The 19,356-nt window shown below is 47.4% G+C and overlaps 1 protein-coding gene across 1 annotated transcript in view; it reads right to left on the bottom strand.

Annotated features, from left to right (window-relative positions):
- UNC119 (unc-119 lipid binding chaperone) overlaps window positions 1–19,356 on the bottom strand; it is a 106,493-nt gene that overhangs the window by 15,599 nt on the left and 71,538 nt on the right. The window contains exon 2 of the mRNA XM_068270162.1: window positions 14,610–14,723. Coding sequence (XP_068126263.1) covers window positions 14,610–14,723 — 114 coding nt within the window. The remainder of the gene's footprint in view (window positions 1–14,609; window positions 14,724–19,356) is intronic.

The raw sequence follows: 19,356 nt of genomic DNA, 5'->3' as shown, positions 1-19,356 counted from the left end.
AAGTTTTATAATTACGTTCCTCCAGCCCCCTCCGCACAGATCGCTCCCACGCCGGCATCCAAAGCCTCCTGGACCCTCCGGTAGCAGCCCCGCTCCCTTAACCGGGAGTGTTCTATGCCGGCGCAGAAAGCTCCCAGCTTTGGAAGTGCGACGGGGGAGTGCCCTTGGCAGCAATGCGCCAACTGTCTGAAGATAACAGGGCTGATTCAAAAGGCTTTGCACGCCGGCGTGGGCGCGATCTGCTTGGAGGGGGCCGGAGGAAGCTCCAGGTATTTATAAAACTTTTACTTCCCGTTGTCTCAGGTACACTTTAACCACTTCAGGACCAGAGCAATTTTCACATATAGGCGCTGCTCCCATTCATTTGCCAATAACTTTATTACTACTTATCACACCTAAATGATCTATGTATTGTTTTTTTCAGGACAAATTAGGCTTTTAGTGAGTAATATTTTTGTTTAATAATTACCTTATTTTCTATGCATTTTAAAGAGAAAAGAAGGGGAAAAATACACTATTTTTCCATTTACATCCATTATAGCTTTACAATACACAGCGCTAACTATAAGTTAAACCCACACATTTTATTTGCTTATCCTTCCTGGTTATTACAACATTTAGATTATGATCCTAGTAGAATGTATGGTGACAGTATTGTATGTGGAAATAAAGGTGTCTTTTTTCAGCTTTTTTTTTTTTTTTTTTTGCTTTCTCATTGTACACTATCGATGATTACAAAATCTTATTTGTAAAAATAACAGTTCTACACCCTCATGGCATACATATTTAAAAAGCCAAGTTCTTAAGGTAACAATATAGTTATTATCTTTTATATTCTTTCACTTAGTTTTCATTTTACAAGTCTTGGTTTTGGTACAGAATATACAAAATTATTATTGCTTCTGATTCAGTTTGTTACTAAAGAATACACAAGACATAGCCCTTAACCCTAAAATGTATTCTACTACTTATCACGGTTAAAATGTTACCCAATAGGTCTTGTGTAGCTACACTAATATTTTCCCAAGTTTGATTAAAATTTTGAAAATTAATTTTTACGTTGAGTTGAGTTTGTCCCTACCTATTTCTCATGTAATGTGGGTCCAAGCTTTAGAACTCACCAAAATGTATTCTACAACTTGTCCTGGATAAAATGATACCACATGTGCCTCATTTAGTAACAAACTGGTGGTGCACTGTCCACAATTACACTGGACGTGTATACTCATCCAGTTAGGCTGAAGTGGTTAAGGAAATCTGTAAGTGGTTTATGGAAGCTGTCCTTGCTAGTCCAAACCGCTCCAGTGGGGGGCAGAAAACTGCCTAGACCCGTTTATGGGGGAATAAAGTTGAAGAGGGAAATTGGGGTTACAGTTTACTAATCTGGATTTTGTGGAACATAAGGTTAGTTTGTGAGCACTTATTCATGTGGAGTGACTACTAACCTGAAAAGGTATCTTATCGGGTGATCGCCACTTATTTAATTTTAGCAATCTGAAAAGACCTTTTATTTTTGCAGAAATTACCCTTTTTGAAGCACAATTTAATAAAAAACAAATTACTAAAGAGAGAGCATAACAGTCAGAGAAGCAGTCTTTTATTAAAGGTACTGTAGTTATGAATGACAGCATCTCATTCGTTTTCAATAAAGAAAACCCAGTTTGTATATAATACAATTTGGCCACTAGGTGGAACTATTGTGTTACTTTTCAGCTAATACACTACACAGTAAAACACCAATACATGAATGGATTAATAATTATTGAAAATAGTGTTTCAAGTGAAATATCCTACAGAATCTGGTCAGTTATTGATCTGACTTCAAAAATAATAAGTGGAACTGTAGATGGCCAGTTTATGCATTGGCAATAAGGCAATGACCAACAGTGAACTAAATAGGTAGTAACTACATAGGATAATGCCGTATGGATAAGGCAATTCAAGCGTTCAACCCCCCTCCCCCTCCCCCTCCCCAGAGTGTGAAGATAAAGTGCCACTGAGTGAGAAGAGCCATACACTCCCCCTAAACTGATGCTCACCAGATCAATGCCACCTCAGTTTTCAGGTGGGCCATGCACATAACACTGGTACATTCCCTCTAATGATCAACAAAACCTTCCACATAGGGTAGTATTGCTTTAACAAGTTGCCTGCTGTTGCCAATATACTCTTCCAGTGAGATGAGTATGTGATGTTGCACACCATGCTGCCACACCCAGTTCCCCACACTGTGACTGCTCACCAGATTGAAGCCACCTAATTCTGCAGGTGGGTCATGAACGTTTAGTACAGTCACCAGGGTAAAGAACGTGCTCTTGTTCATCGATCTCTTAAAACCTTTATTCTTCCCACCTCAGCCCCATACACCCTCCTTGGGTTGGACAGCACTAGAGGACTGTTGTGATAGGCTTGTTATCTGGGACATGAAAAATTCAATATCAGCCTTCGCAAGGAGCAAATTGTTATAAGGTTTTATGCTTTGTGCTTTTTCATTTATATTTGAAGTCCCACTGGGAGGAATAAAGGTTTTAAAGGGATACTGTAGGGGGGTCAGGGGAAAATGAGCTGAACTTACCCGGGGCTTCTAATGGTCCCCCGCAGACATCCTGTGCCCGCGCAGCCGCTCACCGATGCTCCGGCCCCGCCTCCGGTTCACTTCTGGAATTTCTGACTTTAAAGTCAGAAAACCACTGTGCCTGCGTTGCCGTGTCCTCGCTCCCGCTGATGTCACCAGGAGTGTACTGCGCAGACACAGACCATACTGGGCCTGCGCTGTGCGCTCTTGATGACATCAGCGGGATCGAGGACACGGCAACGCAGGCGCAGTGGTTTTCTGACTTTAAAGTCAGAAATTCCAGAAGTGAACCAGAGGCGGGGCCGGAGCATTGGGGAGTGGCTGCGCCAACACAGGATGTCTGCGGGGGACCATTAGAAGCCCCGGGTAAGTTCAGCTCATTTTCCCCCGACCCCCTACAGTATCCCTTTAAGAGATTGCTGAACAAGAGCCTGTTCTTTACCCTGGTGAAGGCACCAAACATTCATGACCCACCTGCAGAATTAGGTGGCTATAAAGAGAACCCGAGGTGGGTTTTAAAAATCCTAATTGCACACAGAGGCTGGGTCTGCAAATAATGCCCAGCCTCTGTTGCTATATTGTTCTCCCCCAGACCCCCAGCGCTCTGCTTGCCCCCATAAATCAAACCGCTGTGCTAGCAACACACAGCGTGTCGATAGCCGGCTCTTTACATGGCCACTGTCACTCTCTGCGGATCCCCCGCCTCCTCTAGGTCGCCGCTACCTGCCTGCGTCCGTTCCCTCCAATCAGGGGAGGGAAGGGACGCAGGCAGGGAGCGGCGATATGGAGGAGGCGAGAGAGCGGCAGAGGGTGACAGTGGCCATGTAAAGAGCCGGCTATCGAAACGCTGTGTGTCGCTAGCACAGCGGTTTGATTTACGGGGGCAAGCAGAGCACGGGGGGGGGGGGGGGGGAACAATATAACAACAGAGGCTGGGCATTATATGCAGACCCAGGCTCTGTGTGCAATTAGGATTTTTAAAACCCACCTCGGGTTCTCTTTAACCACTTGAGGACCATGGGCTTACACCGCCTAGCAGTGGTGCTCAGCAGAGCTCGAATATTCGAGTAGCTCGAATATTCGAGCTCTTTTTCAGCTATTCGAGCTCGGTATTCGAGCTCCGAATAGCTGTAGCTATTCGAATGGGCTATTCGAGTACACTCGAATAGCCCATTCACTATTCGAGCTATTCGAGCAAACCGGCGCTATTCGAGCTCGGTACCGAGCTCGAATAGCGTCATAGCCCAGATTGATGTCCTTAGAGCCAATCAGAGGGCTCCCAGGCCCTCTGACGGCAGCCAATCACAGAGGGGGACCCTGGCCAGCCCCTACCCTATAAATAGCGGCCGCCATGTTAGGTTTCTCCGTGCTTGCCTGAGACTTGTACAGAGAGAGAGAGTTGCTCCTTTGTGCTTTGGCTTAGCAAGAGCTCTATTGTGGTCATTTACCTAGCGTTTTTGCTCACATATACCTCCTATACACACCTATATTGTTGTTAGTTAGACATTGTATTTTAGTTAGTAGCTTTTGTGTTACATAGAGAGAGACTCAGACAGCTGCTGCACGCTTACAGCTTTAGGCCTCAGGGCCTGCCTGTGTGGGCAGCTGTTCTCTCCTGTCCTCTGTTTATTTCTCTCATCTATACCAGTATTTCTGCTGTCCTTTACTACTGATTGTATTAGTATTGTAGTTATATACTGTAACTGTACTAGGACACTCACTGTCACTGTTCATAGGCTACTAGCTGCTCCTGCGTGTGTGCACTCACTGTCTGTGTAGTGTGTACACACTACACACACTCTATTTCCTTCTGATAACTGATTGCTTATTGTAATTAGTTAGTTGTACTTACTGTTACTACTTACTGTACTAGGAGTCTAGGACACTCAGTCACTGTTTATAGGCTACTAGCTCCTGCGTGTGTGCACTCACTGTCTGTGTACACACACTACACACACTCTATTTCCTTCTGATAACTGATTGATTATTGTAATTAGTTAGTTGTACTTACTGTTACTACTTACTCTTACTGTACTAGGAGTCTAGGACACGCAGTCACTGTTCATAGGCTACTAGCTCCTGCGTGTGTGCACTCACTGTCTGTGTACACACACTACACACACTCTATTTCCTTCTGATAACTGATTGATTATTGTAATTAGTTAGTTGTACTTACTGTTACTACTTACTCTTACTGTACTAGGAGTCTAGGACACTCAGTCACTGTTCATAGGCTACTAGCTCCTGCGTGTGTGCACTCACTGTCTGTGTACACACACTCTATTTCCTTCTGATAACTGATTGATTATTGTAATTAGTTAGTTGTACTTACTGACTGTTACTACTTACTTACTGTACTAGGGACACTCACTCAGTCACTGTTCATAGGCTAGCTCCTGCGCGTGTGTGCACTCACTGTCTGTAGTGTACACACACTAAATTTACTTGTGATTACTACTGATTATTGTAACTGCTAGTTGTACTTCCTGACTGTTACTACTTACTTACTGTACTAGGGACACTCACTCAGTCACCTCACCCACCAACCCACTCCATTAAAGTACCCCACTTTTCACCCGCCCTTTTAAAAAACTTTTGTCTATACGCCCAAAACATCGAAGATGTCTGGAAGTGGCAGCCAGCGCGGTTTGGGCAAGGGGAAGGGCAGCAAGGGAATCAGGAGGAGAGGGAGCAGCATTGTGGCAGGCCGCGGCCGCGCCACCATGCACAGTTCCGCAGCAGCAGCAGCGTCAGTGGCTAACATTCCTCCCATAGCCACTGGCCGTGGACGCCTTGGGCGCCGCCCAGCAGGAGCATCTGCAACTCACGCTGCAGAGACACAGCAGCAGCAGCGTGTAGCACCTGCTCCGATTTTCCTCCAGCCGGGTCGGAAACGTCCCATTGAGGAAAAGCATGCAGACACTGTGGTGCAACTGATGACGGAGGATGAGCAGCCCGCCATCAGCTCTGCATCCGAGGCCTCCACCCTCACCACCACCACCACCACCACCACCACCACCTGTTCGCAGCAGCCGCCCAGCAGGGCCTGGGGAGGAGGCCAGTTCACCGTCAGTCGCCGACCTGTCACTCAGCAGTCTTTTTACCCCAGGCACCATCAGGGTATTGTCTGCTGTTGTTGGCGATTTTGAGGAGGAGATGCTGATGGGCACTTTGGGGGATGAGGGATTGGACAGCAAGACTGTGGCGACAGTCAAGCAGCCCATCCATGCATCAGGAGAGGAGTTTGGGGGGTCATCATCCCAGCAGGACATGTTTCAGGAGGGGGAGGAGGATGATGATGACCCGGTGACAGACAGAGACTGGGTGCCACCACCTCCAGGGGATGTCGTCCTCAGCAGCTCTGAGGAGGAGGAGGAGGATGCTCTTGTGGGCCTTGCAAGGAGGCGCATCATTGCAAGCATTGGCAGCAGTAGGCAGGTCCCACAGCCTGCTGGTGTCTCAGGCTCAGCAGCAGCAGCAGCAGCATCTGCCAGTACCACCACCAGCCGCACCCAAGCCCCCCCCCCCAACCACCACAGGGAGACAGGCAGCAGCGCTTCCATGCCGTAGGGGGATGTTTCTGTCACCAATCTGGCGATATTTCGCCATGCCCACTGTGTACAGCAAGTACGCCACTTGCAACCACTGTCAGCGGAAGTTGAGCAGAGGTGCAGACCCCTTAAAGTTCAGCACCAGCTCGCTCATCAACCACCTTGCTGCGAAACATTTCCACCAGCATGAGGAGTTCCAGAGGCTGAAGGCATCTGGTGCTGGCAGTGGCACCACACCCCTCACTGCACAGCCTTCAGCAGCAGCAGCAGCAGCAACAGCAGCCACCCGCCCTCCTGCTCCTCCAGCAGCACCAGCAGGAGTGCGGAAACGCACTGCTCCTCCCCCCTCTGCAACTCCTCCCGCCGACACTGAGGCCTGTTCTGGCAGCCAGTCCTCAGTGGCCTCCTCCGCTGTGTCTGCTGATTCCCGTGCCAGCAAAAGGCCACGCCAGAGCCTTTTGAGCGAGTCCTTCCAGGGAGTGGTTAGGGCTCTGCCTCCCAGCAGCCGTCGCGTGCGGCAGCTGAACGGCTTGCTGGCACGGGCCATGTGCTCCCAACTCCTGCCGTACACGCTCGTGCAGGAGGGGAGCGACATTCGTGCGCTGCTTGCTTGCGCAGCCCCAGACTGGCAGCTCCCCAGCAGACACTTTTTCTCCCGCAAGGCCATTCCTGCACTGCACCGCTTTGTGATGGCCAATGTGGAGCGAGGGCTGGAGCACGCGGTTGGTGTAAGGGTCCACGTCACCATGGACTCCTGGAGCAGCCGCTTCGGGACAGGCCGCTACCTGTCCTTCACTGTCCACTGGGTCAGCTTGGTGGAAGGGGGTGAGGATGGGAGAGCAGCAGCGGGCACAGCAGCAGCAGCAACACAGTGGGTGGTGCCACCCCGCAGGGTCAGGGGAACTGCAGCAGGTTCCTCCGATCCTCTGCCATCCTCCGGCACACCTGGCCAAACCCCCCGCCTCAGCAGCAGCGTGAAGGCCCGCCACTGCCAAGTGCTGCTGCACTTGGTCAGCCTTGGGAAGACCAAGCTGACGGCAACCCATGTGTTGGCCAAACTCCAGGAGCAGGAGAGGATTTGGCTGACCCCCAGAGGCCTCAGAGTCGGAGAGGTGGTGGCCGACAATGGGGCCAATCTGGTTGCCGCAATAGACAGGGGAAACCTGACCCACATCCCCTGTCTTGCCCACGTGCTGAACCTGGTGGTGCAAAAGTTTTTGCGCACCTACCAGGGGATGGGCGAACTGCTGGAAACGGCAAGGAACGTTGTGCGTCACTTCCGGCGCTCGGCTGCAGCCTGTGCGAGCCTGGAAGACGTGCAAAAGGAGCTGGAGCTGCCACGCCATCGGCTGATCCTTGACGTTCCGACTCGCTGGAACTCCACCCTGGCGATGTTGGAGCGTCTGGTTGAACAGAAGCACGCTGTCAACCAGTACCTTGCCCTGGACACTGTTTCCGCCGCTCAGAGAAGGGACAAGACCAGCAACATCCCGTCCATCGTCCCCGATGATGACTGGAGGCACATGCAGCAGGTGTGCTTAGTGCTGGCTCCCTTTCTGCAGGCCACTAACATGGTGAGCAGGGACCATGCTATGGTCTGCGAGTGGGTGCCCCTGGTTTGTCTGCTGAACAGGGCCCTCGATGCTTTGCTGGAACAGGGAGCGGCAGCCTTGGACCAGCAGGAGCGGCAAGCAGCTGCACAGTCCACCTCTGAGGGGGAGGAGGAGGAGGACTTGGTGGAGGTCCCTGACCTTGCTGCTGATGAGGGGGAGCAGCACAGTGCAGCTGAGTTGGTGCGGGGGTGGAGAGAGGATGAGGCTGACGAGGCAGAGGAGGAGGAGGAGGATGAGGACAGCAGCACTGCCGTCGATGTGCCAGCAGACGTGGCCCGCCTCTTCCTAATGGCAGCGCACATGCTGAGGTGCCTGCGCAGGGACCCCAGGGTGATCCAGATGAAGCAGAGGGAGGACATCTGGATCAGCATGATGTTGGACCCACGCCTCAAGGGGAAGTTGAGCCAGTTCCTGCCGCCTGCAGGAGGAGACCCAGCGCAACAAATAAGGAGCTTGCAGCAGGCCCTTGTTGAGCGCTTGGAGGAAGCCTTCCCCCAGCCTTCCACCCCCACTGTCCAGCAGCCAGCACAGAGGCAGCAGCAGGTGCCTGCATCCAGCAGCAAGCGCCCCACAGACCTGCTGTCTCTCAGCCACGAGCTCTACAGGACTGTAGAGGCTCCGGCAGCAGTGACTAGAGAGGAGGTGCATGCAGCAGCATCCTCCTCCGGTCACAGCCAGCGCCTGACCCGCATGGTGGCTGACTACATGGGGTCCTACAGCGGGCTTGACAGCGATGCCCCTGTTGATCCCATGGAGTATTGGGTCAAGCGCCTGGAGATCTGGAGCGAGCTGGCGCAGTACGCCCTGGAAGTGCTGTCCTGCCCCCCTTCCAGCGTGCTGTCCGAGCGCTGCTTCAGTGCAGCTGGTGGCGTGGTCACCGAGAAACGCTCACGTCTGTCTCACAAGTCTGTGGACAGACTGACGTTTCTCAAGATGAACCAGGCGTGGGTGGAAGGCGAGTTCCTGGCCCCTGTTGTCGGCGAGAGGGGGACATGAACTGGCTGCCGGAACTTAGAACCATCGTTAATGTGCCTTACCACCCTTTACCACCTCCTGGCTCCTGCTCACTAAGCCAGCCTGGTTCACTTTGACTATTACGTCGCCTGCAGCCACACATTTTACACCTACAGTGGGCTGCTGTGTACTGCCCTTCTGCTGTCTGTCTGTGTTTCCCACTGCCAGGGTACACAGAATTACCTTCTGCTGCCACTCTGCCACCAGCTATTACGTCAAACAACCGCTGTCTGGGACCGCTGTCTGGGACCTCCTGTTGTGTTTATTTACAGCCCTGGTATCACCGCTAGGTACCAGGGCTATTATGTCACGCTGCCTACCTGCTGCCACACTCACACTGCTCCTCCTCCATTCCTCCTCCTGCTGCTGCTGCTGTCTGTCTGTGTTTCCCACTGCCAGGGTACACAGAATTACCTTCTGCTGCCACTCTGCCACCAGCTATTACGTCAAACAATAGCTATATTGGTTGTAAAACCAAAACTAAAAAAACCATTAAAAAAAAAAAAAAGGTTTAATTTTTCTGAGGTGCCCGGGTTGAAAACTGTGTTGTCCCAGTTGTGTATTGGACACGATGTGGGCTGCACGACCGCTGTCTGGGACCTCCTGTTGTGTTTATTTACAGCCCTGGTATCACCGCTAGGTACCAGGGCTATTATGTCACGCTGCCTACCTGCTGCCACACTCACACTGCTCCTCCTCCATTCCTCCTCCTGCTGCTGCTGCTGTCTGTCTGTGTTTCCCACTGCCAGGGTACACAGAATTACCTTCTGCTGCCACTATGCCACCAGCTATTACGTCAAACAATAGCTGCTCACATAATTACTCCTCCATTCCTCCTCCTGCTGCTGCTGTCTGTCTGTGTTTCCCACTGCCAGGGTACACAGAATTACCTTCTGCTGCCACTCTGCCACCAGCTATTACGTCAAATAATAGCTATATCTGTGTAATTGGTTGTAAAACCAAAACCAAAAAACCATTAAAAAAAAAAAAAGGTTTAATTTTTCTGAGGTGCCCGGGTTGAAAACTGTGTTGTCCCAGTTGTGTATTGGACACGATGTGGGCTGCACGACCGCTGTCTGGGACCTCCTGTTGTGTTTATTTACAGCCCTGGTATCACCGCTAGGTACCAGGGCTATTATGTCACGCTGCCTGCCTCATTGACTGCCTGCTGCCACACACTCATCCTCCTTCTCCTGCTGCTGAATTTACCTCCTGCTGTCTGTGTGTTTCCACTGCCAGGGAGCACATACAATGGCGCTTCCAACATGCGTGCGCCCACCAGCTATTTGTTACGCTCAAAAATAGCTGCATTTCTTTAAAAAAAAATGGAAAGAGAAATAAGTGAAGAAGAAGAAGACGATATAGAAAAAGGAGAAGGAGAAGAAGAAGATGAAGATGAAGATGAAGAAGATGAAGAAGATGAAGAAGAAGAAGATGAAGAAGATGAAGAAAAAGAAGATGAAGAAGCAGAAGATGAAGAAGCAGAAGATGATGAAGAAGAAGATGATGAAGAAGAAGATGATGAAGAAGAAGATGATGAAGAAGAAGATGAAGAAGATGAAGATGAAGAAGATGAAGAAGAAGATGAAGAAGAAGAAGATGAAGAAGAAGAAGATGAAGAAGAAGATGAAGAAGAAGATGAAGAAGAAGAAGAAGATAAAGAAGAAGAAGAAGAAGAAGATGAAGAAGATGAAGAAGAAGAAGATGAAGAAGAAGATGAAGAAGAAGATGAAGACGATGAAGAAGAAGAAGAAGATGAAGATTAGAAGATGAAGAAGAAGAAGATGAAGAAGAAGAAAAAGAAGAAGACAATATAGAAGAAGAAGAAGAAGATATAGAAGAAGAAGATATAGAAGATAAAGAAGAAGAAGAAGAAGTATATACAGTACTGAACAAAATTCTGGACACAACTTCTCTTTCCACCTTTTTTTTTTAAAGGAACATCCCCACATAATCACTTGCTGTTGTTACTTGGAAAAAAGACGTTTCTTGCATCATTCACCCTCAAAACAAGTGTTGGAAGCTATTTAAGGCCAATTCGAATAGTCAGCTCGAATAATGAGCTCGAATACCGACTCGAATAGTCAGCTCGAAGTCCGAGGTCGAATCGAATAGTAAAAATTATTCGACTCGAATATTCGACTGACCTCGAATAATTTACTATTCGAATTCGACCAAACTCGAATTTTAAAAAGGGGTATTTGAGCACCACTGCCGCCTAGTGACCGGGCTATTTTTCACACATTAGGCCACTGCAGCTTTAAAGCCTCGCAGCAGGGCCGTACTTCTCAGCACACAAGTGATTTCCAACCCCCCCCCCCCCCTTTTCTGCCCACCAAAAGATTTTAATTTTTTTTTCTTAATAAATATTGCTATTTTTTTTCGCTCCTGACACTCCCGCAGTCCTCCCTTCCTCCCCTGCCAGCCAATCACAGCGATCGGCTGTCATGTGCATCAGCCTATGACAGAGGATCGCTCCTGACACTCTCATCGCTGTCCCCAGTACAACGCTCCCGTGGATCGCAGAGCTGTACACAGTAAATAGATGGCGGTTTTGCCGTCTACCGGTCTTCTAGTGGAGATCGTCATTCAAGCAGAGATGGATCTCCTGCAAAACCCTGTCCCAGAACTTGACACCAATTGACGTTAGGCGGTCCTCCTGGGGTTGCCACCGTGTTTATGCGCATCGGCGTGACGCGGTCGTTGAGAAGTTAATCTGGTGAGCAGTCACAGTGTGGGGGACTGGGTGTGGAATCACGTTGTGCAGCATCACGTACACACATCTCACTGGGAGAGTATTCGTGTATAAGAAAGTGGGGATCTGATTTGGGATTATAAATAAACCACTTAGAGGCAAGACAAATCACAAACATTTAAATGACTGTATTTTCTTGGGTTAGTTAGAAAAGCAAACATTCTAGTTACCTGTTTGAGCAGTACAATCAAGTTTTCTTTGTTCCATTTTATGTTAAAAATTACACTTTACATATGCAGCATACATTTTTTTTTCCTTGACAGGTACACTTTACTTTTAGCTGTATACAGTTCTATGAGTTGTACAGAGTCTGTTTACTACCATGACACCAGCGACTGGGTAAATACAACTGCCAGGCAGCATTAGCCTTTGGGATTAGGTTATAAATAGCTATAACTCCCTCACAGGGAGGGACATGGCCTGAAATGAATCCAATCTTCCCATTATTTAACGCAGGTGTACAGCAAGCACAGGTAACCATGTACACCAGGGGTGCCCACTACGTAGATCGTGATCTAACCATAGATCCCCAAGGACTTCTTGGTAGATTCCACACTGCCTGGCTGAGTGACGTACATGCCGTACTCTGTCTCTATGACGTGGATGAGCCTTGTGCAATATGCTGTCCTGAAGTTTTGCACAGCAGTGTAGAGGATTATGATGTTGCAAGATGGAAGCCATACATTTAGAAGCATTTGGTTATAATTTAGCCAGACATGGAGCATGATATTGTAAGCAATTGTGACTTCATTTGGTCAAGCACTGTTCTATTTGGCTTACTAAGGAGCCCCTTTGCAGTAGCAAGGGCCCGTTCATGCAAGTACGGTCTGAGCATGCCCAGTAAAACAAAGCAGCTTATTCGTTCTACTGGGCATGAGCAGACCGTACTCACACATGCCCAGTGTGGAAGCACATATTCATGCTTGTGCTCCTGCACAGAAGAAGCATATTTGACTCATTTAGTTGATTATGTTTAGAAGAGCTTAGCTCTGAAACAGTGAGCTGGGAAAGGATTCGGGATGCCTCTGGACTATCCAGAGGCTTGCCAGTACTGTGGTAAGTATCTAAGGTCCCACTCACACAATCACAAAACACTATCGATTATTGTTACTGTTTTGCCGCACCGTATTTTATGCGATAATCGTGTATTTTTCAATGGACGTTTTTGTGATTTTTGAGCAATTGCGCTTTGCGATTGAAATACATTCTAATCGCGATCGCTCTGAAATCGCAAAAAAAATGCTACATGTACATTTGTATTTAGCTCTAATCATGATGGTGTGGGAAGAGTAAGGAGAACCATGGCCTCGGCCTGTGCTAGCCTGGCAATCCAGATCTCTCAGAAACAGATCAGGTCTGTTCTACATATGCTAGATTCTCAGCAAAGGCAGACCTCACCAGCCTTCATCTAGCATGTGTTTGAAACCTTTTGTAAACAGGTAGGTAGTATCCAGATAACCTTACTATTAATTTCCACAAGGGACAGTGACTAATGTGAAATTGAATGTTTGCTGTAAAAAGGGTTTTCAATAGGATACCACACTCTATATACAATATGTAAATGGTAATGAACAATTGCATGTGTACATAGGTTAAGAAGATCCAAGCCCTCATAGCTGCAGATGAGGAGACTGGCTGTAGTTATCAGCAAGTTCAGAGGTTTACTAGGGTAGCTAGCTCATGAATTGATAGCTGTGGATGTCAATGGTTGAATTGTGTACTGTTTGTAAGACATCTACCTGTCTACGGATAATCATTCATAAGGAATTCTTCTCTGCACCGCCGCCTCTCTGTACTTCCTGCTTCTCAGTTTGGGCTCTAGTGCTCCACCTGAAAAGCAGGAAGTGCAGTGTGTGCTTCCTGGGCAACGTAATAGTGTGTGTGTGTGTGTGTGGGGGGGGGGGGGGGGGGGAAATAGGGGGCACATTTGGCTGCAATACTCAGGAGGGTGGGGGGATTAAGGGGCACATCTGGCTGCAATACTGCATAGTAAGGGGGGATTAGGTGGTACATCTGGCTATTATACTAGGGAGGGAGGAGGTATTAGGGGGCACATCTGGCTACTATACTGGGGAAAGGGGACTATGGGGCACATCTGGCTACTATACTAGGCAGGGGGATTATTGGGCACCACATTGGTAGTATTGTCTCGCACTCATTAATGGATCAAACCCATAGTCTTTAAGGGGGAGTGCAACAGCTGAAAAAAGGAATGACACCCTCTATGCATTATTCAACAAGGAAGAAAGCTGGCACATCCAAAATCAATCTTTAGTGGTTCCATGTAAAATTATGGCCGACGTTTCAGAGCCGCGTAGGACCCCTTTATCAAGGCGATATTTGCTCTGAGGCAAAGATCTGTCTGCTGCTACGCAAAAGATTCTGCATAGGAAGTTGGGAGTCTGGCTCCTCTTAACACTCGCTGTCAGCGATGTGTATCCATCTGGGGTCCGCAGCAGCAGCAATACCTTGCACAGCAGCAGACAGATCTTTGCCTCAGAGCAAATACCGCCTTGATAAAGGGGTCCTACACGGCTCCGAAACATTGGAGATAATTTTACATGGAACCAATATTGATTTTGGATGTGCCAGCTTTCTTCCTTGTTGGATTATTGGGCACATCTGGCTACTATACTGGGGATGGAGGGGGGATTGGGGGCACATCTGGCGACTATTCTCGGGAGAGGGGATTATGGGGCACATCTAGCTACTATACTGGGGAGGGAGATTATGGGGCACATCTGGCTATTATACTGGGGATGGACGGAGGATTAGGGGGCAAATCTGGCTATTATTACTGCAGAGAGGCACATCTGGCTATTATACTGTGGAGGGGAGGCTGCCTAATACGGTATGGGGGCACAACTGGCTATTATACTTGGGAGGGAGCTACAGTACCTATACGGAGGGGGGCACAGTCCGGGGAGCACACTTTTGGATCTTCACCTCTAGTGCTGGTTGAACCTCGTTCCGGCCCTGCATATTGCACACGGATACATACTGCTGAAATCCACTCAGTAACGTGAAAATGTGCTCAAGCCCTAAACATTTCTTTCCATAAAAAAAACACTAATTATCCTTTCATTAGTAGCATCACTCACCAGATGCTGGCGGCTTTGTGATTTCAAATAAAACTGTTCCAGACTCCATGTCCCGGATTTTAAATCTGGTAAAATCTATCTTGTAAATGTTTTCTTCTGGGGTGCATAAATAATCTGTGAAATGAAAGAAAAAGAATGAAACTGATTTGGAGAGACAACTTTTTTTGTAAATAAAAGATGAGAAAACTATAGAACAGTGCTTATTATGTCAGGCCAGCTGCACATAGCTTGATACTTAAAGCTGGCTATAGCAGTATATAAAATCTGATGATGAATGTTAGCCTATGCAGACAAAGAGGTCCTTAGACTGTAAATGAATGATCGTACCACCAGCTGTAAGTATGGTATCTTGTAAATCAGTACAAAATCAAAAACAAACAAAATATAGTATATATAGAGGGTTTCCCGGCCTAGTAACCTTATGCATAAAACATAACTTTTACTAGTAATGCCAATAGTCATTTAAGTGATACAGCAAAAAAATACATCCTTAATACATGTTGGTCATAATATCAATAGCCTAACACGTTTTGCGACCTATGACCAGGTCGCTTTTTCAGAGTTCATGATTTGTGAATAGAGGTCACCATGCCTTTGTCTGTCACCAGTACGGTCCTTAAAGTGAAAATAAACTGATGGAATAAACAATTGTATCTATCCTACTACTCCTAAAAATGACTTTTAGATACCCTAGAGTTTTAGATTATCTTTAAAAAACTTAAAAAAAAAAAAAAAAAAAAATGATTTGTTTTGCCTCAGCTCAATGAAACAGTCTGTCCCCTGTCTCAGAGTGCTGAAATATATGAACTGTTGACCTTTTTATCTATCCACTGCTCCCAGAACCTCTGTTCTCTGCCAGGAAAGTATTTAATGGATGTGATTATTTATAATTGAGGGAGGCTATAGTTTATCTGGGTCCCGAATGAAGAAAAACTGTCAGTTGCATGGCTGAATATTAACTTTTTTTTTTAGGCAGAGAAAGAAGAAAAGCAATACAACATACGTGTGCTAGACACTGTATATACACATTTCTACCTCATCATGCCACTTTAGTTTCCCCCATGAACCTGAATATTTACTTTGCCTTGCTCAGCATACAATTAAAAATGTTGCAAGCTAATTTAGGCACGATGTTAAATAATGATATTACTAGCAATATCAGTAAATACAATTTAAGTGCAACATTAAATAACAAAATTGATAAAAAAAAAAAAGGTAAATAGCGATTTAATTGCGGTATTAAATTATTGGTAAATTTACAGATAATGTTGAACTTAACCGCTCCCAACTCTCACACAGAACCCTCTCCTGGTGGTGCCTAACCCTAAGACCCCCCTGGTGGTGCCTAACCCTAAGACCCCCCTGGTGGTGCCTAACCCTAAGACCCCCCTGGTGGTGCCTAACCCTGAGTCACCCCTGGTGGTGCCTAACCCTAAGACCCCCCTATTGGTGCAGAACCTGAACAACCCCTGATCCCCGCTACCAAAAATACCATAAATTTCAATTTAATTGCAGCCGCCCTCTAAATAGCGTAACGGCTTTCTATATTAGGATAAACAATTATGCCCACATATATCGATAAATAACAATTTCGTCCACATATATTGATAAATAACAATTGCACCCACATATATTGATAAATAACAATTGCGCCCATATTTGCCCGCAACTTTTTCAACTGCTCCTGCTGCCATAACCGTCCTCAGCCGGAATACAGACTTTGCCCTGGCTGCACCAACCACAGCTTATCTATTGCTTCTACCAAAGTCTGCTTGGCCTTATCCAGTGCCACCAGTATCTCAACTGTAGGCTCACCTGCTCTCTTAATCTCCAGTGGGGCGATTCCACAGGCTTTAGCCTGATAGCCACTGGCAGCAAAGTAGTCTGCAGCCCTCTAGGGGTAACAGCCAATCAAACCTTGTCAGATGCCCTGGTGTTAAACAGTGACTACTTAGATTGTGCAGACTAGGAGAGCCTAAGCTCACCACCAGTGCTAGGGTCAACAAGGAAAACTCAGCCACCTTGTAGCAAGAATACTGCAAAACGGACAAGACAAATAACATTTATATTGCGCTTTTCTCCTGGCATACTCAAAGCACCAGAACTGTAGCCACTAGGACGTGCTCTATAGGCAGTAGCAGTGTTAGAGAGTCTTGCCCAAGGTCTCCTGGTCTCCAGTGTAAGAGGCAGAGCACTTAACCAGTACACTATCCAGCCAAAACCAGGAGAGAATGCAAGAGATCATGCAAACCTGGTCTGGGTTTATTAAACCATGTTTGCAGTTAAGTTGCAAAAGTTTACAACCCATGCCTGAATTATAGCAGATCATAGAAGGAACTGCTAATTAGCCTGTAAAATGCCAACTGTGACCGCAAGCTATTTATTTGTAGAATAAATCCAAGCAGTCTTAGGTTTCTTACAATACATTCTCACTGTAGGTGCATGTTTATGATTAGAACTGTATAACTCCTATTTCACTAAAACCGTTTATCACTCCTTGCTATGGTCAGCTATGACTCAAGATCCAAATCCTATGGCAAGATCCAAATTCAAAATAAAACATTATTTTAGATAATTCCAGGCTTAGTTTGCTGGATGACTAAGAACGTCTAGTACAACCCAGCTTTAAAGCAAACCTGAACTGAAAATGAAAAGTCAAAATAAACATACACAGGACATACGTTTCTCCTGTGTAGTCTACCCCTCAATCTCTTTCTCCTCTCCTGCATTCTGTTTGTTCACCGTGATCAATGGAATTCTCCGTCCTCCATTTTAAAAATGGCCATTACCCCATAACAGCTTCCTGGCGAGCACACTGTTCAACTGTAATATCGCCCACTTGAGCCATAGGGAAACATGGACATTACCTTGATCATCAGTTGTCCTTTAAGTTATAACTGACAGCAACTGATATATAACTCAGTGCAACTGATATATTTCAGTTCTGACAAAATCTTGTCAGAAATGGAAGGAATAGTAAAAAGAAAATGGTGAGCGTCTGAGAGGAACTGATGTTGACGTAAGTGTCACAGGAGCCCTAGTGGCTGACCGCACTTAGCCTTCTAAACGGTGCCAGCGCACGGATCGTGCGAACTCTGGTCGCAGTCAATGCGCAGGAACCGTTAAGAGTTAGATGCAGACAAACCAGAAGGGAGCCTGTGAGATACGGGTGATTACAACTTCACCCACTGGTTCAGAGTAAACTGCCACCACCGCGGTTACCATGGGACCGTGGAGCCCACTAACTGACTAGTCCTGCGAATAAAACGGTTAAACACACGATATTCTGTCTAGCCAACAACAAACAAACAGTAGCGTATCTTCAGAGACCCGGGATCAGTTCTGTGTGTGCTGATAAGCAGGGTAGCGGACAGTGAATGACTTGGAGAAAGTCGTTTATTCACGCAATATAAATAATTAATATATACAGACAATTATTAAAATCACAATTATTAAGACAGTAATAGCTAGTATGAAATAAAGAGGGAGAAAATACTTATGGTTTGTGGAAATATGTCCTTTTGCGGGAAAATCATCAAGTTCAAGCAAAACGGTTTCAAGTTCTTAGAGTTCTTTGTTTCAATCAAAGTTCAGAGTTCAGACCAGGTGGATGCCAGCATATCCTCAAGCTGGCACCGATGAGTTCAAGATGTTTTCAGGGTGGAGGACACTGAGTTTGGCTCCTCTGCCATTCTTATGCCCCTGATTCAGTAGGAGGGAGTGAGGGCGGGGAGCCACACACCCCCTTAGAAGATGAGCCCTCCCCTTGTCCTGGGGACTAGAAATCATATCTACCCATATATGGGCTCTATCTCACAGAACCGTACAGGTCAGGGCAGATTTATTAACATTTTCAGGTCTGTCTCGATTTACCCAGCGCCCTGATACCAGACATGAGGGGTGGGACCCCTGTGGTATCATCAGGGCACTTTCAAACTGCCTAACTGGCAGTCCTTACCTCAGAATGTTCTGAAACTTCCTCAGAACCAGCACCGGGGCTCATGCTACACTTCCCCCACGTTTGGCGAAGCTGCCATCTCAGGAACCCCAGAAATATGACAGATCTGGGAAGTTATGGATATGCTATGAGACTCAGGTTATTCCCAGGCAAAGGCTCTTTGAAGTTTGGGGCAGCCAGCTAGGTGTCACCTCCCCTGCTGGGAGGGAGCCAGCGGGTCTGGTTTTTCCCCCAACTAGATTGCTTCTGCCATGGTGCTTGTCACCTTATACCTGATGGATGGGCCATCAGCACAGCTTGAAGCCAGGGACTCTCCGGGGCAGATTAGGCTCAGGCTCATTAGCATATCAAAAGAGCCATCCAGCATTTGGGCTGGTGCTCTCTCTCTGCTGAGAAAAGACCTCCTACACAATGAACCCAGATTCTATCGATCTGAAGCGCAATCGATGCAGGGAATCGAGTGCGATCGCTTTTTCTTTACGGGCGGTTGCAGGACGCGCCTGCGGCCCCGCAACCGTCCGTGACAGCCCCCCCTGGGGAGAAGGCAGATAGACATTCATCAGCAAGATGTGTGTCATTGCCGCTAACCTGCGAGATCTGATCTAGTTCCCCATTGGCGTTCTGGGGTCGGCTGCCCGCTGCGTGTCGGCCAACCTGGCTGACGGGTCTCGGGTTGCTGGTGCGGCGGGAAAACCTATTGGAGCCTGTGGCTCGGTTCCCCTGGACCGGTCGCGGTCTGCTACCCTCAGGGTTGACCCGACATGGACCGTTCTGGACAGGGCGTTTGCG

The sequence above is a fragment of the Hyperolius riggenbachi genome, chromosome 2 (genome assembly GCF_040937935.1).
Source record: "Hyperolius riggenbachi isolate aHypRig1 chromosome 2, aHypRig1.pri, whole genome shotgun sequence".
Classification (NCBI taxonomy): domain Eukaryota; kingdom Metazoa; phylum Chordata; class Amphibia; order Anura; family Hyperoliidae; genus Hyperolius; species Hyperolius riggenbachi.
The sequence above is the reverse complement of the archived record's forward strand: the minus strand, read 5'-3'. Positions and strand labels throughout refer to the sequence as shown.